A 26,012-nucleotide genomic window follows, 5' to 3' on the forward strand; every position below is an offset into this window, starting at 1 on the left:
GTAAGGTGGGTGTGAAGATGAGTAAATCTGGGTCAATTATTTTGCATTTCTTCTCTTACCCGTAAGATATCCCCTTCCCCCGCAGTCTCTCCGTATTAGGCACAAGGAACCAGAAGGATCCTCTCCAACCAGTAACTCTCGGTAACTTTCTTTCCGAGCAGTTTACGCACCAGCCCCCTTGCTTGCCCCGCACTCTTTTCTGCGCGCGGATGTGCTGGTGCAGAACAGAAAAGCTGTCACGGGCCAGCCCCCGGCGTCTCAACGCCACAGTAGTCAGGGCCCGGCGGCGGCGCTTTGGCCCCGTGTGCGCCCTACGAGGAGCTGGGAGTCAGGCTCCTCCTCCGCGGAGGTAGCGCTGAGGCTCAGGGACGGGCCTGTGCGCTTGGCTGCCCGGGGGTCGCGGGCGCTGAGCGCAAGTGGCTCCGCTCTCTGAAGCGGACTTGTGGGGGGTGTAGCAACCACGCTAGCCGCGCCTGCGCACTGCGGCCGAGTCTGTTTGCATGGTTTCTATGGTAACGAAGCCGAGGCCTGGGCCTGTGGGGGAGAAGATGAAGCTGAAGCGGCTCCTGCTGCGCTACTACCCGCCGGGTGCGGAGCGGGGGGCACGGGGTGGGGAGTAGAGTCCCAGGATACCGGGGGACAAAGCGATGAGCCCCGGGATGGGGGGAGGGCAGAGAGGGGTGACTGGGGAGGAGAAGCTCCAGGATGGGGGAAGGGCAGAGAGGGGTGACTGGGGGGAGGAGAAGCTCCAGGATGGGGGGGAGGGCAGAGAGGGGTGACTGGGGGGAGGAGAAGCTCCAGGATGGGGGGGAGGGCAGAGAGGGGTGACTGGGGGGAGGAGAAGCTCCAGGATGGGGGGGAGGGCAGAGAGGGGTGACTGGGGGGAGGAGAAGCTCCAGGATGGGGGGGAGGGCAGAGAGGGGTGACTGGGGGGAGGAGAAGCTCCAGGATGGGGGGGAGGGTAGAGAGGGGTGACTGGGTGGAGGAGAAGCTCCAGGATGGGGGGGAGGGCAGAGAGGGGTGACTGGGGGGAGGAGAAGCTCCAGGATGGGGGGGAGGGCAGAGAGGGGTGACTGGGGGGAGGAGAAGCTCCAGGATGGGGGGGAGGGCAGAGAGGGGTGACTGGGGGGAGGAGAAGCTCCAGGATGGGGGGAGGGCAGAGAGGGGTGACTGGGGAGGAGAAGCTCCAGGATGGGGGGGAGGGCAGAGAGGGGTGACTGGGGAGGAGAAGCTCCAGGATGGGGGGGAGGGCAGAGAGGGGTGACTGGGGGGAGGAGAAGCTCCAGGATGGGGGGAGGGCAGAGAGGGGTGACTGGGGAGGAGAAGCTCCAGGATGGGGGGGAGGGCAGAGAGGGGTGACTGGGGGGAGGAGAAGCTCCAGGATGGGGGAAGGGCAGAGAGGGGTGACTGGGGGGAGGAGAAGCTCCAGGATGGGGGGGAGGGCAGAGAGGGGTGACTGGGGAGGAGAAGCTCCAGGATGGGGGGGAGGGCAGAGAGGGGTGACTGGGGGGAGGAGAAGCTCCAGGATGGGGGAAGGGCAGAGAGGGGTGACTGGGGGGAGGAGAAGCTCCAGGATGGGGGAAGGGCAGAGAGGGGTGACTGGGGGGAGGAGAAGCTCCAGGATGGGGGGGAGGGCAGAGAGGGGTGACTGGGGGGAGGAGAAGCTCCAGGATGGGGGGGAGGGCAGAGAGGGGTGACTGGGGAGGAGAAGCTCCAGGATGGGGGGGAGGGCAGAGAGGGGTGACTGGGGGGAGGAGAAGCTCCAGGATGGGGGGGAGGGCAGAGAGGGGTGACTGGGGGGAGGAGAAGCTCCAGGATGGGGGGGAGGGCAGAGAGGGGTGACTGGGGGGAGGAGAAGCTCCAGGATGGGGGGAGGGCAGAGAGGGGTGACTGGGGGGAGGAGAAGCTCCAGGATGGGGGGAGGGCAGAGAGGGGTGACTGGGAGAAGAGCCCCAGTATTGAGGGGAGATCAGAGAGGGGCGGACAGGGGTGCACAGGTGGGAACTGAGGAAGGGCTCAGTGCTGTTGGGATGGGAGGCGGAGGAAGGAAATGTGGGAAGGAGCCAGGTATGAATGCATAGCAGAGGAGGAGCACAGGGCTGTGACAGGGCTGTCCCGCTTCATCCTGCCTTCACATTACTTCTCAGAAACCGTTGTAGTTATCATTTCTTCTCTTATGAAGATGGTTTAACTAGATCTGGTGCCTTTTATCTGAATCTCCAGAGCAATCATTTCTGTGTCTGTTCATAGGACTGTTTTGTACTGTCTTACTGTAGCAGTGCAACCCTTCGTCGTGGATTAGTACATACAGAACAAAAGATGGTCCCTGCTTCTAAAACATTAGTCTGTCCTGTCTGAAGGGGAAAATCTTCTCATGTGCTGTTGGTTTTATGCTTTTCCAATGTAAATATGTGCATTTCTGGAAATTTACGAAGTATGTAGTTGGAGACATGTTTTCCCCCTTCCCTAAACACTGAGGCTGCGTCTAGACTGGCATGATTTTGTGCAAAAGCAACTGCTTTTGCGCAAAATCTTGCAGCCTGTCTACACTGGCCGCGAGTATTTGCGGAAGAACACTGACTTTGTAATGTACAAAATCAGTGGTTCTTGCGTAAATACTCTGATGCTCCCGCACAGGGATACGCCCTCTTGCGCAAGAGGGCCAGTGTAGACAGCAACATTAATTTATTGCGCAAGAAAGCCCGATGGCTAAAATGGCCATCGGAGCTTTCTTGCGCAAGAGAGAGTCTACACTGGCATGGATGCTTTTGCGCAAAAGCAAATCTTTTGCGCAAAGGCACATGCCAGTATAGACGCTCTCTTGCGCAAATACTTTTAATGGAAAATCATGCCAGTCTAGACGTAACCTGACTGCATAACAATTGTGAAGAGATTTATTACTTTAGATGGATGTTTTGAGTCATAATATAACTAAAGGGATGTTGCAGACTAAACACAAATCCTAGTTAATTCCGGTTTAAATATATAGGTATTAACTGTGGTTTATACCACTGGAATTACACCTGTGTCAATACAATGAAAGAAGAAACAGGCCCATGGAAAGAACTGAAAAGTAAATGTAAATTTATTGTAGGAAATTAATTACAATGTTTTGTGTGTATTATCAAATGTAATCATGACAAGCATTGAGGTAATATGTGGTTTACTATAGGAAACAATCTTTTCAGAAATTTGACAATAGTATAAAATTTGATCTCAGTCTATTTAGGAGTCCTTTCTTTTTCTGGGATCAGGTTTCTCTGATACATAGTTAAAAATGAAAAATGGAGATGAGAGAAGAGGCTCAGAATATCAGGAAAGGAGTAATGACAAATCTTTTTCTCAATTTAAATATTTGCTCACAAATCTGGCAAAATGCATACGGAGATTAAAAATTAATCTAGAATAGCCCTTCCTGTTGATAGCCAGTAGGCAGCAGTCTGCTCTAAAAATCTTCTTTAAAGAGGAAATTACATGGCCAAACATCTTAATTCTAAAGTTCAAAATCTTTTAAAAGTGCCAGAGCCTACCCAGACCTGGGTATGCTATTTTGTATACAACTCTTCGTGTAGACTTTTGCAAATGAAAATTAAACATAGCAGATGGACTCATGCACTCTGACAATCCTAAAGAAAGAAATGCTGTCATTCGGATTTTGATAAGAGTGGTGTAAACCAGTAGAATCTCTATTGAACTCAGTGTTGTTGTATGACTGTAAATGTCAAGTCCATAGTGTGCACCTTCTCCCCCCCCCCCAAAAGCCAGCTAACAATGATGAACGTCTAATTTGGAATTGTTTATTGTTTATTCAAAGGCATTATTTTGGAATATGTTCAAGATGGTGAATTGAAGACCAAATCCATAGATTTACTTGATCTCAGTCTTGAGTAAGTAGAACATTGTTTTAGACAGCAGAAGAATACCATATTCTACAAGCAAACTTGACAATAGGTTATGTACAGCATTGTTAGTTGTAAATGTGATTTGGGACAAACTTTTTCTCTTAGGGATAAATTTTGTTCTTAATATTTCTGATTATTTGAGGGCATTAAAAATCCTACCTACATTCTGACTGATCATTCTGTCATTGAAATTGTTGGAGCAGTGTCAGGAGATGAAAGTGGGAACTGCTTTTGTTTACAGATCTATCACATCAGGGCATACCCAAGAATTGTGTTTACTAACCAAAAAGAAGGCAGAGTTTTCTGGTGGCATAACATTTAGCACTTTTGTAAAATAGCGCTTTTTATCATCAGAATATTTCCCATCAAGGGGCCTGATTTTGCTCTGTTACTCTGCTTGAATAAACCATGCTGAAGACATTGGAATTATGCTGGTATGAATGAGTTCAGATTCAGTCCTATTAATTAATTAATCCTCACAATACTGTGAGCTAGATTAATAAGTATTATTACAGGCAGGAATTTCTCTGGGGGTGCTTTTATTGTAATTGTGGTCCACAAGGGTATGAATGCATCTCTGTGGTCCCCCAAGTAAGAGGAGAAATCAGCCCCAGCCTTCTCCCAGCCAGCCAGAGCATAGGGGAGGGAGGCTTAGGCAGCACGCCACTCCTGCCTTCCCCTGACCATCTAGAGCACGTTTCCTGGGGGAAGCATGGGGGGATGCTTTTGCACTTTTTGAACCCCCCCCCCCCCATGTGTACAAGCCTGTATTATCTAGATGGGTAAACTAAATTTCTGTTCCTGTTGAAGTTATATAGGAGTTCAGCCAGTGGCAGTGGGTCCCATGGAAGAAAGATGTACGTGCTAAGCACTTCTGAAAATCAGACCATACAACTTACGCAGATATTAGTGGGAGCAGTCAGTACTGAGCACTTCTGAAAATAAGAACATAAGAATGGCCGTACTGGGTCAGACCAAAGGTCCTTCTAGCTCAGTATCCTGTCTGCCGACAGTGGCCAGCACTAGGTGCCCCAGAGAGGGTGGACCGAAGACAATGATCAAGCGATTTGTCTCCTGCCATCTCTCTCCAGCCTCTGACAAACAGAGGCCAAGGACACCATTTTATCCCCTGGCTAATAGCCTTTTATGGACTTAACCTCCATGAAATCATCTAGCTTCTCTTTAAACTCTGTTATAGTCCTAGCCTTCACAGCCTCCTCTGGCAAGGAGTTCCACAGGTTGACTACATGCTCTGTGAAGAAGAACTTTCTTTTATTAGTTTTAAACCTGCTACCCATTAATTTAATTTGGTGTCCTCTAGTTCTTCTATTTAGGGAACTAATAAATAACTTTTCTTTATTGGCCCTCTCCACACCACTCATGATTTTATAGACCTCTATCATATCCCCCCTCAGTCTCCTCTTTTCTAAACTGAAAAGTCCTAGTCGCTTTAACCTCTCCTCATATGGGACCCGTTCCAAACCCCTAATCATTTTAGTTGCCCTTTTCTGAACCCTTTCCAAGGCCAAAATATTTTTTTTGAGGTGAGGAGATCACATCTGTACACAGTATTCAAGATGTGGGCGTACCATAGTTTTATACAGGGGCAGTAAGATATTCTGGGTCTTATTTTCTATCCCTTTCCTAATAATTCCTAGCATCCTATTTGCCTTTTTGACCGCCGCTGCACACTGCGTGGAAGTTTTCAGAGAACTGTCCACGATAACTCCAAGATCTCTTTCCTGATATGTCGTAGCCAAATTAGCCCCCATCATACTGTATGTATAGTTGCGGTTATTTTTCCCGATGTGCATTACTTTACACTTATCCACCTTAAATTTCATTTGCCATTTTGTTGCCCAATCACTCAGTTTGGTGAGATCTTCTTGGAGTCCCTCACAGTCTGCTTCTGTCTTGACTATCCTAAACAGTTTTGTATCATCTGCAAACTTTACTACCTCACTGCTTACCCCTTTCTCCAGATCATTTGAAGAAATGATCTGGAGAAAATAGGGCCATTGCTAAGACTACAAAGGGAGTTTGTTTCACAGCTAAATTTAGAATGAAGGACGGGGCCGCTCTTTTTTAACACAAAGGACATGGATATATTATTATTAGATGTCAAATGAAACCTAACTATGGATGGATAGATCATCAGGAACTTGCAGCTCTTTCTCTCAAAGGGTGGAAGACACCAGACTGAAGATCTGTCTTTTTTTATGAAGACTGTGACATATTTATCACAGTGATCATTTGAAGGGACATATTAGAGTGTGACAAGGTACCAGCATGCATTAGACTTCACACTGTCTCAGAGAGTTCAACTGGATGTTACAGTGAGGAGGTGGAAAAGTGCTCCACAAACCCATGCACAAGGGGCTGTTCACCTTTCTGATTGGTAGTTTTGCCCACTGACCTTCAGGGCTACGTCTATACTGCGCTTTGTTGTGCAAGAAAATATGCAAATGAGGTGAAGCGGTGAATATCACCGTGCCTCATTTGCATACTTAATAAGTGCCATATTTGTGCAAGGGGCTTTTGCGCAAAAAGGAGCCATCTTCACAGCTCCTTTTTGCTCAAAAGCCCCCTCTTGTGCAAGAGCCATTATGCCTGAAAAAAGAAGCAGCAGAATGGCTCTTGTGCAAGAGGGGTTTTTTTGCGCAAAAAGGAGCCATGAGACGGCTCCTTTTTGCACAAAAGCCCCTTGTGCAAAAATGGTGGCTCATTAAGTATGCAAATGAGGCACGGTGATATTCACCACTTCGCCTTATTTGCATATTTTCTTGCGCAACAGAGCGCAGTTTAGACTTAGCCCAGGTGATTTGTACAATCAGTGGTTGAGTCCTAGCACTACTGCATGTCATTGAGTCTTATAGAGAAGCTATTTAGACTTTATGCTGATTTCAGCCATTTCCTCTCCCATCTGTTTCAATTGCTTCAGCTACCTCAGATCATTGTTAAAACTGGTGCTGCCAGGTGCAAGAAATAGTATATTATGAGAGCCAAAGGCCATATTACATTGCTGATGGTAGCCATCAGTGAACAAATTGAAATCAACTGACTCTATCTGTAAGGGGTCGAGAGACAGAAATCAGATATGCCCTAGCACCGCTAAGGAGGACACCAAAATCCACAAGATTAATTAAATTTAATCCACAAATAAATTAGACCAATTCAGTGCTAATATTGGTAGAATAATGTCTCAATTTAAACACATGAATTGATGGTTAGCGTGACCTGCACATTCATAATTTTCACTCCACACTCAAAGATAAGACTGAGCATACAATTGAACTTGTGCTTTCTTCAATACTCTGGATAAAAGCCGACGAGTCACATTGCTTCAGGAAGATACAGTTTGAGCCTCATTTGAGCCAACATCAGCAATGACAGCACAGTAGTGTAGAAGAATCCAGCTGCAAGATCCCCTGTAGAACCTGATGGTTTATAAACCAAATACAGCAACAGAATGTTAAGCCTACCTAGTAAGACTACCCACAGACACATGGATTACTAATAGCAGTAAAAGCTGATGGCATCCCCGTCGACTCCAGTACCCCACCAGGTTGCAAGGAGTAAGAGACATCGATGGAAAAGTTTCTCGCAGTGGGGATGCTGCAAACATTTGACCTAAGGAATGTCACTCCAGCTATGTTGTTCTTGTAGCTGGAGTTGCATATCTTAGATTGACTCTCAGACAGATTATAGTTTTGTTGGGCCCTGGACCAGAGTAAGTGGGGCCACCTCTCCACCTTTTCACCTGCGATCGCTTCTCCTTCCTCCCCACACTCTACTTAGTTTCTTGTTGCATTCCATTAAGACACTTCCACGTGCACCTACACACACTAAAACAATACCCAGTGAAGCCCTCCACCCACATGGTGCTAGTTTCTGGACAGACTCCGGATGTTTTGTTTTAGGTGTAGCTCTTTAACGTCTTAAGTGAAGGGCACATTCACACCCATTTATTTCAAATGAGGTTTTACCTCAGCTCATAGCAAGGATTAACCTTGTTTATAACAGTATTGTTGCTGTTTGTTCAGCTTTTTACCTTTCAAGAGACTCTAGCTTTGATTGAAGACAAAATTAGTATTAAAGGTTGAAAGTGTCATTTGGCTTTTGGGTGTATTACATCCTCTATAGATACTTTCAGAAGTATAAGGATCTTTATAAAACTACAGTTTTAAAAGTGAAATGTAACTTTTTTCTCAAAAGATACAAATAGATGCTAGTAAAACATATTTAAAATATTTATATTTTTGGTCTTCCTTAAACTTATTTAGGATAATTAAGCAGTGTAGAGTCTGACGGCTTATTTTCTCACTCCCTGTAAGTAAATAATATGTTTACCAAATTGCTTGCCAGTGGATGATCAATATTTTTTCCATGCACTCTAGTACTAATGTAGGTGCTTTAGTAGAAGAAATCCGAAAAGCAGAGCCTCTCATCACAGCTTCACGCAAAGAGCAGGTCATACATTTAATACTAAGGTTACAAGAGAAGCTTGGACAACAAGAGGACCACAAGTTCTACCTTTTTAAGGTAAGAGGCATGCTGAAAATAATTACTGGGTCTTTTCTGACCTCAGTTACACTGTTGTAAATCCAGAATAGCTGTATGTGAACATTAAGTTGAGGTCATGTCTCTACTCTGCAGGCTCTACAGCAGCATAGCTAAGGTGCCATAGCTATGCTGCTGTAATTCTGTAGTCACTGTATATGTAGATCACAGTAACAGAGAGCACTTTTCTGTCACTGTGGTGATTCCTTTTCTCCAAATGGGTGGCAGCTACCCATTGGAAACATTCTTCTGTAGGTCTAGCTGCATTAATACCAAGGGCTAGATTGGGTTAGCTGTGATACTCAAAGGTATGCTGTAGCTGTCATTTTAAGCTTTAAGTGACCAGGTGTAATTGGAATAATTGAGAACAGAATTTGGCCCTACAGAATTCTCTGCTCTGCTCCATTACTATTGCCCTACTCTGGGGGCATGAACAGAACTGAATCAGGATATGTCTTACCTGCTGTGGGTTCTTAGAAATGATCTAGAAATTGTTATCATTTTAAATTTTTCATTGATAATTAGTATTAAATAATAACATTAACTCTTGCCCTACCAAAATATTATCTTTGCAGTAATCCTAAGACTAGAGAGTAACTATTCTTAAGTTAGTCTTTCAGCCAGATCTTTTGTGAGGCACAAGAATTGTGGTTGCAATGCCAGGGCATAGGTGTGCTATAGAAATTTAGTTTCTGTACCTCTCATTTTCCTCACCTCTGTGGTCATATGTTTAGCTTCATGTGTGTGTTTTCTCTGTGTGCTGCACTGACTCTGTCTAAATAGACTGTACAGCAGGCTTCAATGAAACTGCTTTTAAGACCACAAAACTGATTTACTTGCAAAGGTGCCCAGCCGGGTTTATTGTCGTTGAAGCATGGTAATAGCACTTGGCAGACTCTATGGGGATACAAGACATGTGTGGTTGTGATGATGGACACAGCTCAGTCAGTTGTGGGAATTTCCACTGCTCCCCTGGAATACATAGATCCAAACAAGTTATGCCCTGAATATATCAGTGTCCCACCCTCTGACGGATTAGGTTGCCACCCATTGCATTCTACATATTGGTTTGATCAAAATATTTCTATCTATTGTGCAATCATTCTGACCTTATCCATAAGATGGGTCAGTGTGTTCCTGTTACCTTTGAGGGATTTGTTTGGTGGTATTGAGGTGTTCTGGTACCACCTTTCTGGAATCCGTTTACATATATATTCTTGTACCTAACAATACTTAGGGATGTGTGTTTCTGCAATATCAGCCTTATGTGATGGTGTATTTCATATTCTTCCTGAAAATATTATTATAAATATGCCTAACTCAAATATACTTTATGCAAAATATTGCATCTAACATACTATTTTAAAAGTTATAATCTGCTGAATGTGTATATTCTGTTTGTTTGCATTTATGATTCCTGTATTTGAAATTAGAAATATGAAGCATAAACCTGTTTACTGATCTAGACCTGAAAAGTGAGGGCCATTAGTGATTCTTAAGGAACTTAATGATCTGGTACTTGGGACAATGAGCTGTGAATAGTATTGCTTCTCCTGTTAGCCTGGACTATGGTTGGTCCAACAAAGACATGTGACCAAGCCACTTGATGCTGGAAACCATTTTGGATGCTATACTTTTCCACTCAAGCTGAGAAAAAATTGAATGGAACATAAAGGATTCCAATGCTGGGCATAATCTATATAAAGGCATGAAACTGAATAATAGGGGCTGCTACCAGATGCCAGGAAACCCCTAGTTACCACCTAAGATGCTTGCTGAAAATATCTAAGACCAAACAGGGGAAAGCATCAGACTTTCAAGCTGGGATACTGTCTAGTTTGTGAGAAAAGGTGATTAGAACTACTGTTAGAATAAGAAATTACATGTAACAAATTTCTTAGTGTATTAAGCTTAGCTGTCAAGTTTTGTTTTATTTTGCGTAGTAACTTACTTTGATCTGTCTGCTGTTGCTTCAAAACACTTACCTTGTACTTTTTTATACTTAATAAAATCACTTTTATTTATTAATAAGTCCAGTGTAAATAATTGTTATGGGGGGAAGGAGGGTGGAACTGCTGTGCATCCTCTTTATCAATGAAAGAGAAATATGAACAACGTATGAGCTCATTTTGTAATAAACTTTATACATGGTGAGACATATTTATCTGGAGTTTTGGTCCCATTGGAACTGTACAGTTGGGTATTCTGGCCCAGCAGGACTGGCAGTGGGGCACCCCAAAGGGAAGATAGGTGGGCTCAGTGCTGTTTCAGCTCATCAAGCGATAATCTCAAGGGGATCCCTGTTCTTACCAGAGTCTGTGAGCAGAGCCTGCCTTTTGCTCACAATTTCACATTGCTTTATACCAGCAAAGTCATTCTTCCGCTCTACGCTGCGCTATCAAGCCTCAATTGAAATATTGTGTCTAGGTATGGGTACCACATTTCAAGAAAGATGTGGAGAAATTGGAGAAGGTCCAGAGAAGAGCAACAAGAATGATTAAAGGTCTAGAGAACATGACCTATGAAGGAAGACTGAAAGAATTGGGCTTGTTTAGTTTGGAAAGGAGAAGACTGAGAGGGGACATGACAGCAGTTTTCAGGTATCTAAAAGGGTGTTTAAAAGGAGGAGGGAGAACAATTGTTCTCCTTGGGCTCTGATGATAGGACAGAAGCAATGGGTTTAAACTGCAGCAAGGGAGGTTTAGGTTGGACATTAGGAAAAAGTTCCTAATGGTCATGGTGGCTAAACACTGGCATAAATTTCCTAGTGAGGTTGTGAAATCTCCATCTCTGGAGACATTTAAGAGCAGGTTAGATAGACATCTATCTGGGATGATCTAGATCAGGGCTGGCCTTAAGCCAATTCGGAGAAATCTGGCCCTGTGCCTAAGGGGGCCCCGCAACCGGAAGTCGGCTCCCTTGGCTGGGTTGGCTGGGCTCCCCGGCCTTACCTGCACACGCTGTCGGCTGCTGCTACCACCATGCAGGTGAGCGGGGAGACACCCAGGCATTTTGAAATTGAAAAGGTGGTGGTGGTGCATGTGGTTTGGAGTCCAGCCCCGCAGAAGGTAGGGAAGGGGGAAAACTAGGTGGAGGTGTGGGAGAGGAAAAAGCTTGTGTGGAGGGGGAAGAAAGGGGAAGGCACCAAGGGACAGGCTGGAGGAGAGACAAATGCCCGGGGGCCAAGTGCAGACAATGAGGGAAAGTGCAGGAGGGGAAGTGTCCGTGGGAGGGGGCACAGGGTGATGCTGGGAGAGGAAAGAAGAGGGGAAGGGCATTGGGGGCGAGAGGGGGAGGCGCTGGGAGAAGGCTTGAAAGAAGGGGTGGGCATGAGAGGGGATGGAGCAAGGCATGTGTGAGGGCACGGGGGCATGAGGGGATGGGCATCAGAGAAAAAGGAGGCAGGGGCAGTGAGGGAAGGGGGAGGCACGAGGAGGGTGCAGGGCTAAGGAAAGGTGCAGGTGCCAGGGGATTCTGGGGGTGAAGCAGAAGGACAGATACCTGCAGGGGAGAGACCAGCACCAGAGGAGCGAGGCAGGGCAGGTGTGTAGCGGGAGGTGTTAGAAGAAGGGTAGCTCACATGATCAAAGTGGGGCTACTGGAGGAGTGGGCACAGGGGGGAGAGAAGGGCTGGTGGAGGGAGGCAGGTCGTAGGAGAGCTGAGGGCAGTGAGAAGGGCAGTAGTCAGGACAGCAGAGGAGGGTGAGGAGTTTGGGGGCAGCAGGTACCAGGGGAGATGATGGAGCAAGGGGAGGAGACATGGCAGCATAGAGAAAAGGGAAAGGTTTCAAAAATATTTATTAATAACTTGGTATGCTGCCCACGGCTAGTTTGTTTGCGCCCCGCGGTGCAGTTTGGGTTTATGTGGGGATCAACACGTGGGAGCCAAAACAAAAAGTAGTCAGTGTAATGATCTTCTGTTGATATGTGTTTTAGTAGTTAAATTCTTTAACTGTCATTGCTCGTGAAAAATGCTGTCACATAGGTAGAAATCGGGTAAATATTGCATTTTATTAATATCAGCAGAACTGACTTAAATGGGGCCTGTGTGTTGTGTAGTCTTGCCTTAATCTTTGTATTCATGCCTGTCAGTGTGAGATAAGCTATTTGTATATATTTGCTTGCATATGCAACCACACTTAAGTTGAGGCCCTCGGCATGTTCTGTAAGTATCAGTGTGGCCCTTGGGGCTTCCAAAGTTGAGTTGCCTTAGCTCATCCCTGACAGGTGTCTGTCTAATCTGGTCTTAAATATCTGCAATTTAAGCCCATTGCTTCTCATCCTAACCTCATAGGCCAAGCAGAACAATTTTTCTTTCTCCTCCTTATGATACTCTTTTAGATACTTGAAAGCTGCTCTCATCCCTTTTTGGTCTTCTCTTTTCCAAAGAAAACAAGGCCAATTTCTTCAGCCTTGCCTCATATCTCATGTTCTCTAGATCTTTCATCATTTGTGTCGATCTTCTCTGGACTTTCTCCAGTTTCTCCACGTTTCCTGACATATGGTGCTCAGAATTGGATATGATACAACAGCTGGGGCCTAATGTAGATGGCTCATTCCCTGCCTAGGGGATGTGAGACTGGGCGGGTTAATTTCCAACCCTCCTGTTTATTAGTTTCCTAAGCCAGGAGGGCACAGTAGTTCTGATGGAGGTTGGAGAGGGGATGGAAGCCAGATCTAAGATCAATGAGCCCTGGGAAGTGGTCCCATTGAAAGGAAACTGGACCTGTGGATGCCTTGGGGGTCAGCAGCAAGGGCCTGCTTTTGGAAGCCCCCTCTTTGGAGGTGAATGTGGCAGCATTGAGACACCACCCAGAAGCAGGCGCCACAGACACTAACTGTAGATTCATGGGATGGCTCTCACAGATCTTGCACATGCATAAGAGGATAGATCTGCAGGAAGGGGGCAGTGGCGTAGTGAGGGGGCTGGAGGAGTCAGTTGCCCCTGGGAGAAAAATAATATAAAATTTAGTTAAAAATAGATGTCACGTTTTTAAAAGGAATACCATATCTTCTGTGATTTGTCTATTTTTGTCTCTTTAGGCCCCCAGTTAAAATTTTCAAAAGCACTTGAGTGACTAAAGTCATTTTTGAAAATTGGACTTGGAAATCTAAGCTCAGATTTTCAAAGGTAATTAAGCTCCTAAAGAGACAGTTGCCAACTCGGATCTTCAAATATATCTATGTGATCTTTACACACCTTTGAAAATCTGGTCATAAGTGTCCTAGTCAGTTCTGAACGTGAGATGTAGGAGCTCAGTCCTAATTCCTTCAGGCTTTTTTTTTTTTTAATTTGAACATTTATCTACATTAATTCTCCTCCTTTCTCTTTTACTATCCAATAAATGCATGGATCAAAATTATAGGTGCTTTGTGAATATGCTGACTTGAGAGTGGAAAGATTTCATATTGTCATGTACGGTTCCTGGTAACCCATCTCAAATACGAAAAACTAGATTGGTATCAGGAGCTGTTGAATTCAGTTTACCAGTTGCAGTATCTCATTAGGATGTTTAGTGGAGAAGATATTGTTTCTTTTTTTTTAAAATGTATATTGTGGGCAAAGCATGGGCTCTCAAGAATTCCTCCATTATTTTACTATGCGTCTCAAAACATTTGGTGTTTTTGTAACGGCCTGGAGTCAATTGATTATGTAGGAATCTCCGCTTTCATTTAAAAAAAAGTTCTCTATACTTCTGGGCCTTACAGCTAAGGAGGAAAGCTTTAAAACATGAGCCCTAAATACTCAAGAAACAAAAAGCCAATAAAAATCCAACATGTTTTATTTTTAAAAAATCTTATGATTTGTAGACCATTCTCATAACTTTGTGTAGGCATTCCTTGTGATTTTTGGATTGGCAATACTGCTCTTTGGTAAATTTAGAGAGGTCTCTTCCTTCAGTTTCCCTTTCCACCTTCCTTTTTTGTCACAGGTCATCAGAGAATCAGAGACAATGGAGAGTAGGGTGAGTCCATGACTATGGTTAATGACTGGTCAGGGTGCCTAACTATTATCAGCCAGTGGTCTTAATGAGCTATCTACTGCCATCTGTTAATCAACTGTAGGAAAAGGCTTCAGAGCAGAGCTTATTTATATAGACAACCTACTTTGCCACAGAGATCCGTAGACACACTTGCTGTGTCAAGGTGATCAATTTTGGCTCTTTTGGGTTGAAATTCACTTAAGACTTGGAGCTGGGAGAATTAAATGTTATTATCCATATTGTATGATTAAAAGGTTAAAGACCTGGCTTAGGGTCTACCATAACTTGAACACTAAGCAGAGGACAGTGAGTCACATCTAAGTGAAAGTCACAGAAGATAGAAACAGGTTTTATTTCTGGTGGTGTGGAGTCTATTTGGGAGTCCTCAATTATATCTGACACTTTACATCCAGTGTTTAAAGGCAGAGCTGACTAGAATCAATTGAGAGTCCTTGTCTTGTCTCAGTGATCGCTTGAGCAAAAATCATTGATAAAATCTTGTGTAGACTGACCTTGGACTCAACATGCAGGAAGTGTGTTGAAGGGCAGTGCAAAGGAGGCAATGATGGTGAGGTACCATATTACTTAGTGAAATCATTTGTGCTGAAATCACTAAGGTCTGGAATTTGACCACAGAACTGACGCTTTCTTAATAAAGACTCCATTTTTGCTATTTAAAAAGTAAATCAATGTAAAAAAAAAAAAAACTGCAACGCTCTTTGGTAACTTTTTAAAAATCAAACTTTATTGAAAAAATTGAATAGTTTGTAATTGAAAATATTTGACCTACACTTAAGGCAACTGATTTAATTTTGTGTAAAATTTTGCATAATAAAGGATGGCATTTTTTTAAAAATGTTCAACTATATTGATATACATTTTGATCAGATCTACTTCTGATGTGATATTTGTGTGTGTTGTGGTTTGTTGTGTGTGCGGTGGTTTTTTTTGTTTTTTGTTTTGGCTCAACAAAAAATCCTGTGTGTGTGTGTGTGTGTGTGTGTGTGCGTGCATGTGTGCATGTGCATGTATGTGTGTGCGGGGGAGGGGGACGGCGGGGACCGCCAAAACGGTTAGAATCGGGCCTCGCACTTCCTAAAGCCGGCCCTGGTCTAGATGGTACTGGGTCTTGCTGTGAGGGCAGGGGCTGGACTCGATGACCTCTCGAGGTCCCTTCCAGGACCTCTATATGATTCTATATATACTTTAGTTCAAGCCCTCAGGCCACTGCAAGGCCTTATATTTCAGGCTCTCTTATGATGACTACATTATCCACTTTGGTCTTTTTGATTTTTTTTTAATGAACAACTTGACACCTTTTCAATACAAAATATTAGATTGGAACAATGTGTTTTTGCTACAACAGCACCTTGGTAAATTTTCTTTAAAAAATTAGGTGCTTTTCAAAAGTCACAAGACGAGGATTGATTTAACTATCTTATTTGTAAAATTCAAGCCAGTAATAGAATTTTATATCCCTAATGTTATACATCTGAAATAAGCTTTTAATAATTGTTATATTTTTGCCATATCAGCAGATGGCACTGTGCAGCAACAAAAAGATGTTAAAAATCAGTTACAGACTAACAAGGCTATCCATCTGAGATTTAGAAAGATGTTGGTCAGTCATATACTAGAGAGACAATGTTGAGTCTGAAGAAAAACTGTGTGGAGCTTGAAAGCCTGTCTCTTACACCAAAAACTGTCTTTCTAGTATATGAGAGAAGGAAATCACCACAGAAAGAATGTATTTGGTCTTTTCTGGGGACACAATAGTGGTTGATTTCCCTTATTTAGCAATACAAGAACCAAGCAATTGCTCATTTCCCATCTGACAAAACTAATTAGGGAAATGTTAAGTGTGATAATGTAAAGTACCTGTTTTATCTGTCACTCATATAGCACAAATGCATTTTAGGCAATTGTTAGCAGCTGCAATTACAGTGACAAAATATTGGAAGGAGAGGGAGGGTTTCCAAAGAGTGAATACTTGGCATGTTTGTATTTGGAAACTAGCAGACTTACCTGGCATTTCCTGGGTCTTCAGGGCAGGGGGCTGGCAGTATGGGGGCTGCAGGAGTCAGGAGGGGAGGACCTTGGGGGATGGTGTGTCGAGGGGGAGGAGTGCAAGAAGCTGGAGATGAAGAGGGGCTCAGGGCAGGGAAGGGGTCCTGGTACAGGTGTTCTCTCTCCCACCGCCCATGGCTATCAATGGCATTTTCTTTTCCCCTCACTTCCTGCTCCAGGGGATGTTTTCTTCCCCTCTCCCGCCCTCCCTTCCCCCCAGCCTGACTCCAGCTGTCAGGGATGTTTTCTTGACTCCTCACTTCCCAAGCTGCCAGGGTCATTTTCTCTCCCCATGGTCCCTCCCCTTGCCACTAGGGGTATTTTCTCTTCTCACAACCCTTACCCCCGGCCACCAAGGGCCTTTTTTCTCTTCCTTGGCCCTGTGCTGCAGCCAAAGGCCAAGAAGGGGGAAAGGATTTAGGGCAAAGGAGCTACTTACCAGTGTGCTGGCAGGCAAGATGGCTGAGCGTCAGTCTGCTGGCTACTCCCTTCATGGACACTCCCCCGCAGTGGACACTCTGCAGAATAGCTTTCCCCTGCGGAGCAGTCCCTCTCTTTGCATATTATGGAAAACAGTCCTTTTCCCAAAGCTTCTGGTTGTCCTGGCACAACTAAACCCTGACCCTGCTTTAATTAGGAGAAAAGGAAGCTGCGTTCCAAAATTTGTGGCCATGACTCTTACCGTTTAGGAAACTGTGTAATCATGGGAGACTTCAACTTTCCAGATATAGACTGGAGAACAAATACTGGTAATAATAATAGGGCTCAGATTATCCTAGATGTGATAGCTGATGAATTCCTTCATCAAATAGTTGTTGAACCAACAAAGGGGGAAGCCATTTTAGATTTGGTTTTGGTGAATAGCGAGGGGACAACCTTGGCTCAAGCGATCATGATCTAATTCAGTTCAAACTAAATGGAAGGATAAACAAAAATAAATCTGAGACTAGGGTTTTTGATTTCAAAAGGGCTAATTTTAATAAATTAAGGAAATTAGTTAGGGAAGTGGATTGGACTAAAGAATTTATGGATCTAAAAGTGGAAGAGGCCTGGGATTATTTTAAGTTAAAGTTGCAGAAGCTATCAGAAGCCTGTATCCCAAGAAAGAGGAAAACATGTATAGGTAGGTGTTTTAGACCAAGTTGGATGAGCAAGCATCTCAAGGAGGTGATTTAAAAAAAAGCAGAAAGCATATAAGGAGTGGAAGATGGGAGGGATCAGCAAAGAAAGCTACCTTATTGAGGTTCGAGCATGTAGGGACAAAGTGAGAGATGCTAAAAGTCATGTAGTGTTGGACCTTGCAAAGGGAATTAAACCCAATAGTAAAAGGATTTATAGCCATATAAATAGGAAGAAAACAAAAAAAGAGGAAGTGGGACCGCTAATCACTGAGGATGGAGTGGAGGTTAAAGATAATCTAGGCATGGTCCAATATCTAAACAAATACTTTGCTTCAGTATTTAATGAGGCTAATGAAGAGCTTAGGGATAATGGCAACATAAATGGGAACAAGGATATGGAGGCAGATACAGGCAGTCCCCGGGTTACGTACAAGATAGGGACTGTAGGTTTGTTCTTAAGTTGAATCTGTATGTAAGTCGGAACTGGCATCCAGATTCAGCCGCTGCTGAAACTGACTGCCAGTTCTGACTTACATACAGAATCAACTTAAGAACCCCAAGCGTCCCCAAGTCAGCTGCTGCTGAAACTGATCAGCAGCTGATTCCAGGAAGCCCGGGGCAGAGCAACTGTGCCTCGGGCTTCCTGTAGTCAGCGCTGGTCAGTTTCAGCAGCAGCTAAATCAGGACGCCTGGGGCAGAGCAGCTGGGGTGCTGCTGGGTTGCTCCAGTAGTGACAGTCCTCGGCACTACTGGACCAACCCAGCAGCACCCCATCTGCTCTGCCCCAGGAGTCCTGATTCAGCCGCTGCTGAAACTGACCAGCAGCGGCTGAATCAGGACCAGAGCAGCTGGGGTGCTGCTGGGTTGGACCAGTAGCGCGCAGAGCGGCGCTGCGGGACCAACCGGCAGCACCCCAGCTGCTCTGCCACAGGCGTCCGGAGAAAAGCCTAGTCTGCTGGGGGGTGGGGCGTACTAGCTGCGTCCTCCCCCCACCCCAGCAGACCAGGAAGACACGGGCGGCGGAACGAGACGCACCGCAGTCCCGCCGCCTGGGTCCTCCGCGGCTTTGCTCCCCGTCTCCCTGGTCTGCTGGAGACCAGCAGACCAGGGAGACGGGGAGCAAAGCCTCTGAGGACGCCGGCAGCGGGACAGCCGTGGGGCGTCTGGGCTGTCCCGCTGCCGGCTTCCCCGCGGCTTTGCAAAGCCGCGGGGCGGGGGGGGGGAGGCGGGCTCAGGCAGCCCAGGCGCCCCTGGGCTGCCCGAGCCCCTCCGCGGCTTTGCTCTGCGTCTTCCTGGTCTGCAGACCAGGGAGATGCAGAGAAAGCCCCAGAGTACACGGGCGGCAGGACCGCGAGGTCCCGCAGTCCGTGTACTCTGGGGCAGCCCCGTTCGTAATTGCGGATCCGACATAAGTCGGGGACTGCCTGTATTACCAAATCTGAGGTAGAAGCCAAACTCAAACATCTTAAGGGGAGTAAATCAGGGGGCCCAGATAATCTTCATCCAAGAATAGTAAAGGAACTGGCACATGAAATTGCAATTCCATTAGCAAAAATTTTTAATGAATCTCTAAACTCAGGGGTTGTACTATTTGACTGGAGAATTGCTAATATAGTTCCTATTTTTAAGAAAGGGGGGAAAAAAGTGACCCAGGTAACTACAGGCCTGTTAGTTTGACATGTGTAATATGCAAGGTCTTGGAAAAAATTTTGAAGGAGAAAGTAGTTAGGGACATTGAGGTTAATGGCAAATGGGACAAATTACAACATGGTTTTACAAAATGTAGATCGTGCCAAACCAACCTGATCTCCTTTTTTGAGAAAGTAACAGATTTTTTAGATAAAGGAAATGCAGTGGATCTAATCTACCTCGATTTCAGTAAGGCATTTGATACAGTACCACATGGGGAATTATTGGTTAAATTGGAAAAGATGGGGATCAATATGAAAATTGAGAGGTGGATAAGGAACTGGTTAAAAGGGAGACTACAGCAAGTCATACTGAAAGGTGAACTGTCAGGCTGGAGAGAGGTTACTAGCCGAGTTCCTTAGGGATCAGTTCTGGGACTGATTTATTTAATCTTTTTATTACTGACCTCGGCACTAAAAGTGGGAGTGTGCTAATAAAGTTTGCGGATGACACAAAGTTGGGAGGCCAAAGCCAATTCAGAAAAAGATTGGGATATCATACAGGAAGATCTGGATGATCTTGTAAATTGGAGTAATAGTAATAGGATGAAATTTAATAGTGAGAAGTGTAAGGTTATGCATTTAGGGATTAATAACAAGAATTTTAGTTATAAGCTGGGGACACATCAGTTGGAAGTAACGGTCTTGGGATGCATTAGGCAAGGTATTTCCAGTAGGGAGGTGTTAGTGCCGTTATACAAGGCATTGGTGAGACCTCTTTTGGAATACTGTGTGCAGTTCTGGTCTCCCATGTTTAAGAAGGATGAATTCAAACTGGAACAGGTACAAAGAAGGGCCACTAGGATGATCCGAGGAATAGAAAACCTGTCTTATGAAAGGAGACTCAAGGAACTTGACTTGTTTACCTTAACCAAAAGAAGGCTGAGAGGAGATATGATTGCTCTCTTTAAATATATTAGAGGGATAAATGCCAGAGAGGGAGAGGAATTATTTAAGCTCAATACCAGTGTGGACACAAGAACAAATGGATATAAGCTGGCTATTAGGAAGTTTAGACTCGAAATTAGGTGAAGGTTTCTAACCATCAGAAGAGTGAAGTTCTGGAACAGCCTTCCAAGGGAAGTAGTGGGGGCAAAGGACCTATCTGGCTTCCTCCAGGGTAGAATGGAGGTTTTTCGCCTTCCTCTGTAGCATGGGGCATGGGTCACTAGCGGGAAGATTCTCTGCATCTCGGGGTCTTTGAACCATCGTTTCAAGGACTTCAATATCTGAGATATAGGTGAGAGGATTTTTCTAGCAGTGGGTGGGTGAGATTCTGTGGCCTGCATTGTGCAGGGGGTCAGACTAGATGATCAAAATGGTCCCTTCTGACCTTAAAGTCTATGAGTCCTTGAACAAATGGTCACACAGGCAGACAGATGTACCCTAAAATATATATACAGATTAACAGTTTTCTCTGTTGTGCAGCTGGAAAATTTCAAATAGGTCCCTGAATTTAAGCGTTGTTATAACTCTGTTTTCTTTGTTATTTCCTGTAATTGTGATCATAACTTTGTGTTAGACCACCAGCAGAGTAGCAAGCTAATGTAGCAACTGGATAGGCTTTTGTTAGAAGGCCATGGCATACTGCACCCTACTGGAGATTTATTTCATGTACTGCTGTACCCTAAATTACAGTACTGATACACACATTCCCTGATATCACATTAGGGTCTAGCACTTTGCACCGGCAATTCTTGTTGACTTCAATGGGGTTCTGTAGATGGAGCTGTTACAACTCTGGACTTTTAACAAAAAAAGGCTTTGACATTGGAAAAACATTAGGATCTGAACTTGAACGTAAATGTGTCTAGCATCTTCTCCTCTGTTGCTAATTGTCTGATACATTTGTGCTCTCACAAGGGACTTATTTCTCACTACCAGTGCTGCATGGGGCCTTAAAAAAGCTTCAGATCAAATCTCCATACATTTCCATAATTATTTATGCTAATCTATATTTATATGCTTGAGGGCGATTGCAAACATTTTTTTTTGTAATTCCCACATCTTCATGGCCCATTTCCACTGCAGCAACTTGGGCAAAATCTCTTTAACTGGTAAGTAGCCTCTTGAGCTATTTTATCACTCTATCTTCTCCTCTAAGATCTCTGAGCCCCCTTTATTTTCCTCATTTCTCTTATCTTCTCTGCTCTGTGACAGTGTTCTGCTCCATCTTATAGTGTTTTCATTTTTACAGTTAATGATCTGCCCACAGTTTCCTGATCCTGTTCCCTAATCTTTTTTTATATTTCTTCTCCTGGGCACTCTCTCTTCTCCAAATGGTCCAGTCATTCTCTGCAAGTGACTATATGCCATGAAAGAATGAAAGGGAATCTAATAACCAGCAGAGAGAAAGACTAGAGGCAACTGGGAAGAAAAGCTATTAAAAGACAAAGAAACCTATAGCAGGCCGTTGAGACAGACAGAGGACTTAAATGGATTCATAGGGAGCCAGAGATAACAGCAGAAAGCTGGAGGCTCTGCCTATATACCAGAGATTTAAGCAGCGTTGCGCATTACTCATTTTTCCTTCTTGGTCTTGCAGTGAAATTCTAATTGCTGCATCGCTGCATTTGTGACATCCCTTCGTTTCAGTGTCAACAAATGGTGTGATTTTCCCAAGTTATACTGTCACTATATAATAGTGTCAAGTGGAAGCTGGCTTGTGAAGAATAAAAGTTTTATTGAAATGCAAGTTATGTTTAAGAATAGTCAGAGATGTGCACAAAGTTTATGGTAATGTAACTAATTTATTGTTAAAAATATAGTGGCAGATTGAATTTAATTTGGCATTTTAATATTTAATACTTATTTAGTAAACATATAGTATACTATAAGCATAGAGTATCATAGGTATGTATGACAGTTTATAGAAAGAATAAAGACAAGTGGTCTATGTCCCAAAGATCTTACAAATTGTGTATGGAAAGTGTTGGTTTCCACCATGTAAATGATCCAGGCAGTGGCGATATTTGAAATCTCATCTCTCAATTTCATCCTGATGAGTATCTCCATTCTCACATCTGCTTTTTAGAGATTCTATCAGTATATTCAAATCAGCAGGTGATCAGACTTTTATCGTGATGAACCTTTGCATGTTGAAGTCTGGCTTAGCTTCTCTCTCTCCCTACGGATGTCTAATTGCAGTTACCTAGCTAATCGTATTGTTGTCACAATTTGTATTTACTATACAATTTGTCAATAGGACTGCTCTGCAGACACGCAGCGGGGGTAGCTCCAGGAGCCAGCTCAAGCCAGGACTGACTGGTCCTAGTCCTGGCTTGTACTGGCTCCGGGAGCAACCTGTGCTGTAACCTGAATTTTAAATGTAGTAAGAGCCATCAGGGACTGGGACTGCTTGGTCCTGGCTCGTGCTGAGTCCAGCCGCCCCAGTCCATGGCCAACCTTGTCTACCTCCGGCACCAGTCCCTGTCCAAGGCAGCCAGGGCTGGTCACGGATAGGGGCTGCTGCCGGAGCAGCCCCTGCCCGCTGCCAACCATTGCCTCCAGGAATAGGGGCTGCTTAGTGGCTGGGACCCCTGCGGACAGAGGCTGCTTGACAGCAACCTCTTCTATCTCTCTCCTGCTGCCTCTGATGGGGGGAGGGCAGGTGGCACCCTGGAACTTTTAAGCCAGTTCCCCCTAGCACCAGCTCCCGTCTACCCTGCCCCTCTGCTGTGGGGGGCATGGGAGGCAGAGGCACAGCAGGGAAAGAGGCACAGTCGCATCAGTTCCAATTGCCGCGCTTTAGCCTTTGAAATCTAACAAGAGCCCAGCAGGTTGAAGTGCCACTGGCAGAGGCAGCAAGGAGGGGAAGCAACTAGTTGAGTCCACTACTCAACTATCCGATAAGCTTATTTATAAGCTTATCGGATAGTTGACTAATTGCTTACATCCCTATCCTCTCTATTTTAAAAACACCTTACATTTTCTGAAAGCATACCACAATGTAGAAGTTAAAATTATTTCTTGGATGTGGATGCAGTGATTTGTAGTACTGTATATGGTTAGTAGCAAACTCCAAAGAACAGCGGTTCGAGCACCTTCCAAGGAAGCCCTCATTCATGGTCCCCAAGAGCTTATTTATTTCCCCGACAACTCCTGGAACTCTTAGGGTACTTCTTTATTCTTAGAGAAGGCAGGCCAGATTGAAATATGGGGAGAGGAAAGCACATTCAGGCCTTATGAACACAGTAGATCTGCTTCAGTCATAGCCTTTTGTGGCCAATCAATCAGCAAGGTAGCTGCACAATTGCAATTCCTAGGGAAGAAAGACAAACATTTTCTGCATGAATTCTACAGTGGTAATTGCTCTCACATGATTTTCTCTGGCTGGGGGGTAATGTATTAATATCATAATGACTCAGCTAGCATGACTAAAATGGGAAGAAAATATTGTGAAGAGTAGATATTGCTAGTACAAAAACTCCCAGTAATTTTATTTTCTGCACTAAATCTTAATTTTCTGTGTTTCAGGTACTTAGGGCACATATATTGCCACTGACCAATGTAGCATTTAACAAATCTGGTTCCTGGTAAGTTTTCATTTTTAAATTGAAAATGCATAATTACTAATAGAAAAATATTTTTAATGTGGAAATTCAATTGTGAATTTTAGTGCTCATCTTTATCCCGCAAACAAAATCCCTTTGTGTTATGATTGTATTTAAGCACTTCACATATCAGGATTTCAGACTTCTAAGGCAAAACCAAGGGGACTGCAAAAATAGCAGGCATGATTCATTTGGTGGCACTATTCCCTCTCACATATGTTGAGATAGCAGCTGTATTCTAGCATTATTAGTAGAAACACACATGCTAGTGAAGTGAATGTCTCTGATAGCAGGGTGAAACTTAAATATAAGTGAAGTGTAAATCTACTGAAATGCATTTAAACATTTTGAGATTTTCCCCATAAGTGAGGTTCAGCTGTAATTGACTTAATTTTTAATTTATTAGGCTGTATCTATTTTTGCTCTGTAATCTTAGCAATGGTAATATTATCTTTTAAAAATACAATATTTTGTAAAGTTTAAAAATTGCTTGATTTAGAATCTTTGCTGTGTTCAATAGTCATGGATACTATGGAATATGAGGAAAGTATTTAGGTTCTGATACAAAGCCCACTGTAATCAATGGAGAAATTTCCCTTGACATCTGTATACTCTTGAGAAAATTTCTAGTGTTCTGTAACTCATTTGTCTGTCTTCATTTTAGTTTTATTACTGGAAGCTATGACAGAACATGCAAAATATGGGACACAGCATCAGGAGAGGAGCTACGCACATTGGATGGACACAGAAATGTAGTCTATGCAATAGCTTTCAATAATCCTTATGGGTAAATAGATTTTCAGTGACTTGGAGAAACTTTCTAATTGGTAACATATGTTGCAAATATAGGTATCCTATAAACTTTAAAGTAAAATAGAATCTACATCCAAAACCTCAAAGTTTCTTAATAGTGAAATGGGGAAATTAAATCGTGTCTTGTCATCAAAGGAGGACACATGTACTCATTCACTGTATAAAGTATGTATTCAGACATGTATTCTGCTTTAGTTTATGAATTGGCATTTACAAATTCACAATTAGATTTAAACATCATGAAGATATAATGTATGTTGAAAATGATTTCATATAATTCTAATAAAATAGTACAGGTTGAACCTCTTTAGTCCAGCACTCTTGGGACCTGAGCAGTGCTGAACCGGAGAATTTGCTGGACCATGGGAGGTCAGTATTGACTAGCAGCATTACCAACACTTCTCTGCTTACTGAATTCGTATGAGACATTTAGGGGTAAATTAGAATTAAATAACAGCACAGAACACTGAGAGCCAGGGCTGGTGGCTGTAAACACTTTATGGGACCACAGGAAACTTGGCTACACCCATGATAAGTGGACATCTGGCTAAATAAAATAGTGCCAGACAATGGATGTTGATGGACCAGAAAGTGGCAACGAGAGAGGTTCAACCTGTATAGCAAGCCAGATGGTTTGATGCTGTTCACATATATACATAGAGCCCTGCAAATCCATAGATATTCTCTTTATATCTGCAGGTATCTGTATTTGTGGATGCAGGTATCTGTTGCTAATTTTTGCAAATATGGATGCAGTTGCAGATATAAATTTTGCATCTAGAACCTTGCAGATTTGCAGATATCCTCTTTATATCCATGAGTATGTACATACACGGAGGTCATTACGGATATCTGTGGATCATTTTTGAAGATATTGATGTAGATGCAGATACAAATTTTGTATCCATGCATGGCTCTATGTATATGATCAGATGTAAGTTTTGAATATTTTTCATTCTTTATTAGTTAAATTAAATTGTAGAGGAAACAAGAATAAAAGGTAATGACAACATGTGTTGCTTTAGTTGGAATGATCAACTTTTCCAGCCTTTTAAAATGGGTTAATCCATTTAGTACTACACACATTATCAGGAATCTGACTTAGAAACTGGTCAGAAGTGGTGAGTAATTCTTAGGAGATCTTCAGGGTGCATTTACATCAGTGTCCAATGTGAATCTGCAATTTTTTTATTTTATGCAGTAGCTGTATGGGTTAGATCAGAGCTAGTAGTTGAGGTAGTGTAAAGAGACACCAAAACATCATATACAGAGAGAAGTTTCAGATATTTACATTAGCTGTCTTCTTTGAGAGAGATTTGTGCTT

General features: G+C 43.7%; 1 protein-coding gene across 4 annotated transcripts in view; it reads left to right on the forward strand.

The window, feature by feature from the left end:
* The first annotated feature begins 356 nt into the window (after nucleotides 1-356).
* Nucleotides 357-26,012, forward strand: part of DAW1 (dynein assembly factor with WD repeats 1) — a 52,796-nt gene continuing 27,140 nt past the window's right edge. Inside the window, exons 1-5 of one of the 4 annotated variants that reach the window (XM_075937618.1) lie at nucleotides 358-588; nucleotides 3,815-3,887; nucleotides 8,300-8,444; nucleotides 23,799-23,857; nucleotides 24,540-24,662. In XM_075937618.1, the coding sequence (XP_075793733.1) occupies nucleotides 501-588; nucleotides 3,815-3,887; nucleotides 8,300-8,444; nucleotides 23,799-23,857; nucleotides 24,540-24,662 (488 nt within the window). In that variant the 5' untranslated portion in view covers nucleotides 358-500. Of the gene's footprint in view, nucleotides 589-2,027; nucleotides 2,404-3,814; nucleotides 3,888-8,299; nucleotides 8,445-23,798; nucleotides 23,858-24,539; nucleotides 24,663-26,012 lie in introns of those variants that run through there. The other 3 variants (XM_006119885.4, XM_075937619.1, XM_075937620.1) reach the window with 3 other exon arrangements.

The sequence above is a fragment of the Pelodiscus sinensis genome, chromosome 10 (assembly GCF_049634645.1).
Source record: "Pelodiscus sinensis isolate JC-2024 chromosome 10, ASM4963464v1, whole genome shotgun sequence".
Classification (NCBI taxonomy): Eukaryota; Metazoa; Chordata; order Testudines; family Trionychidae; genus Pelodiscus; species Pelodiscus sinensis.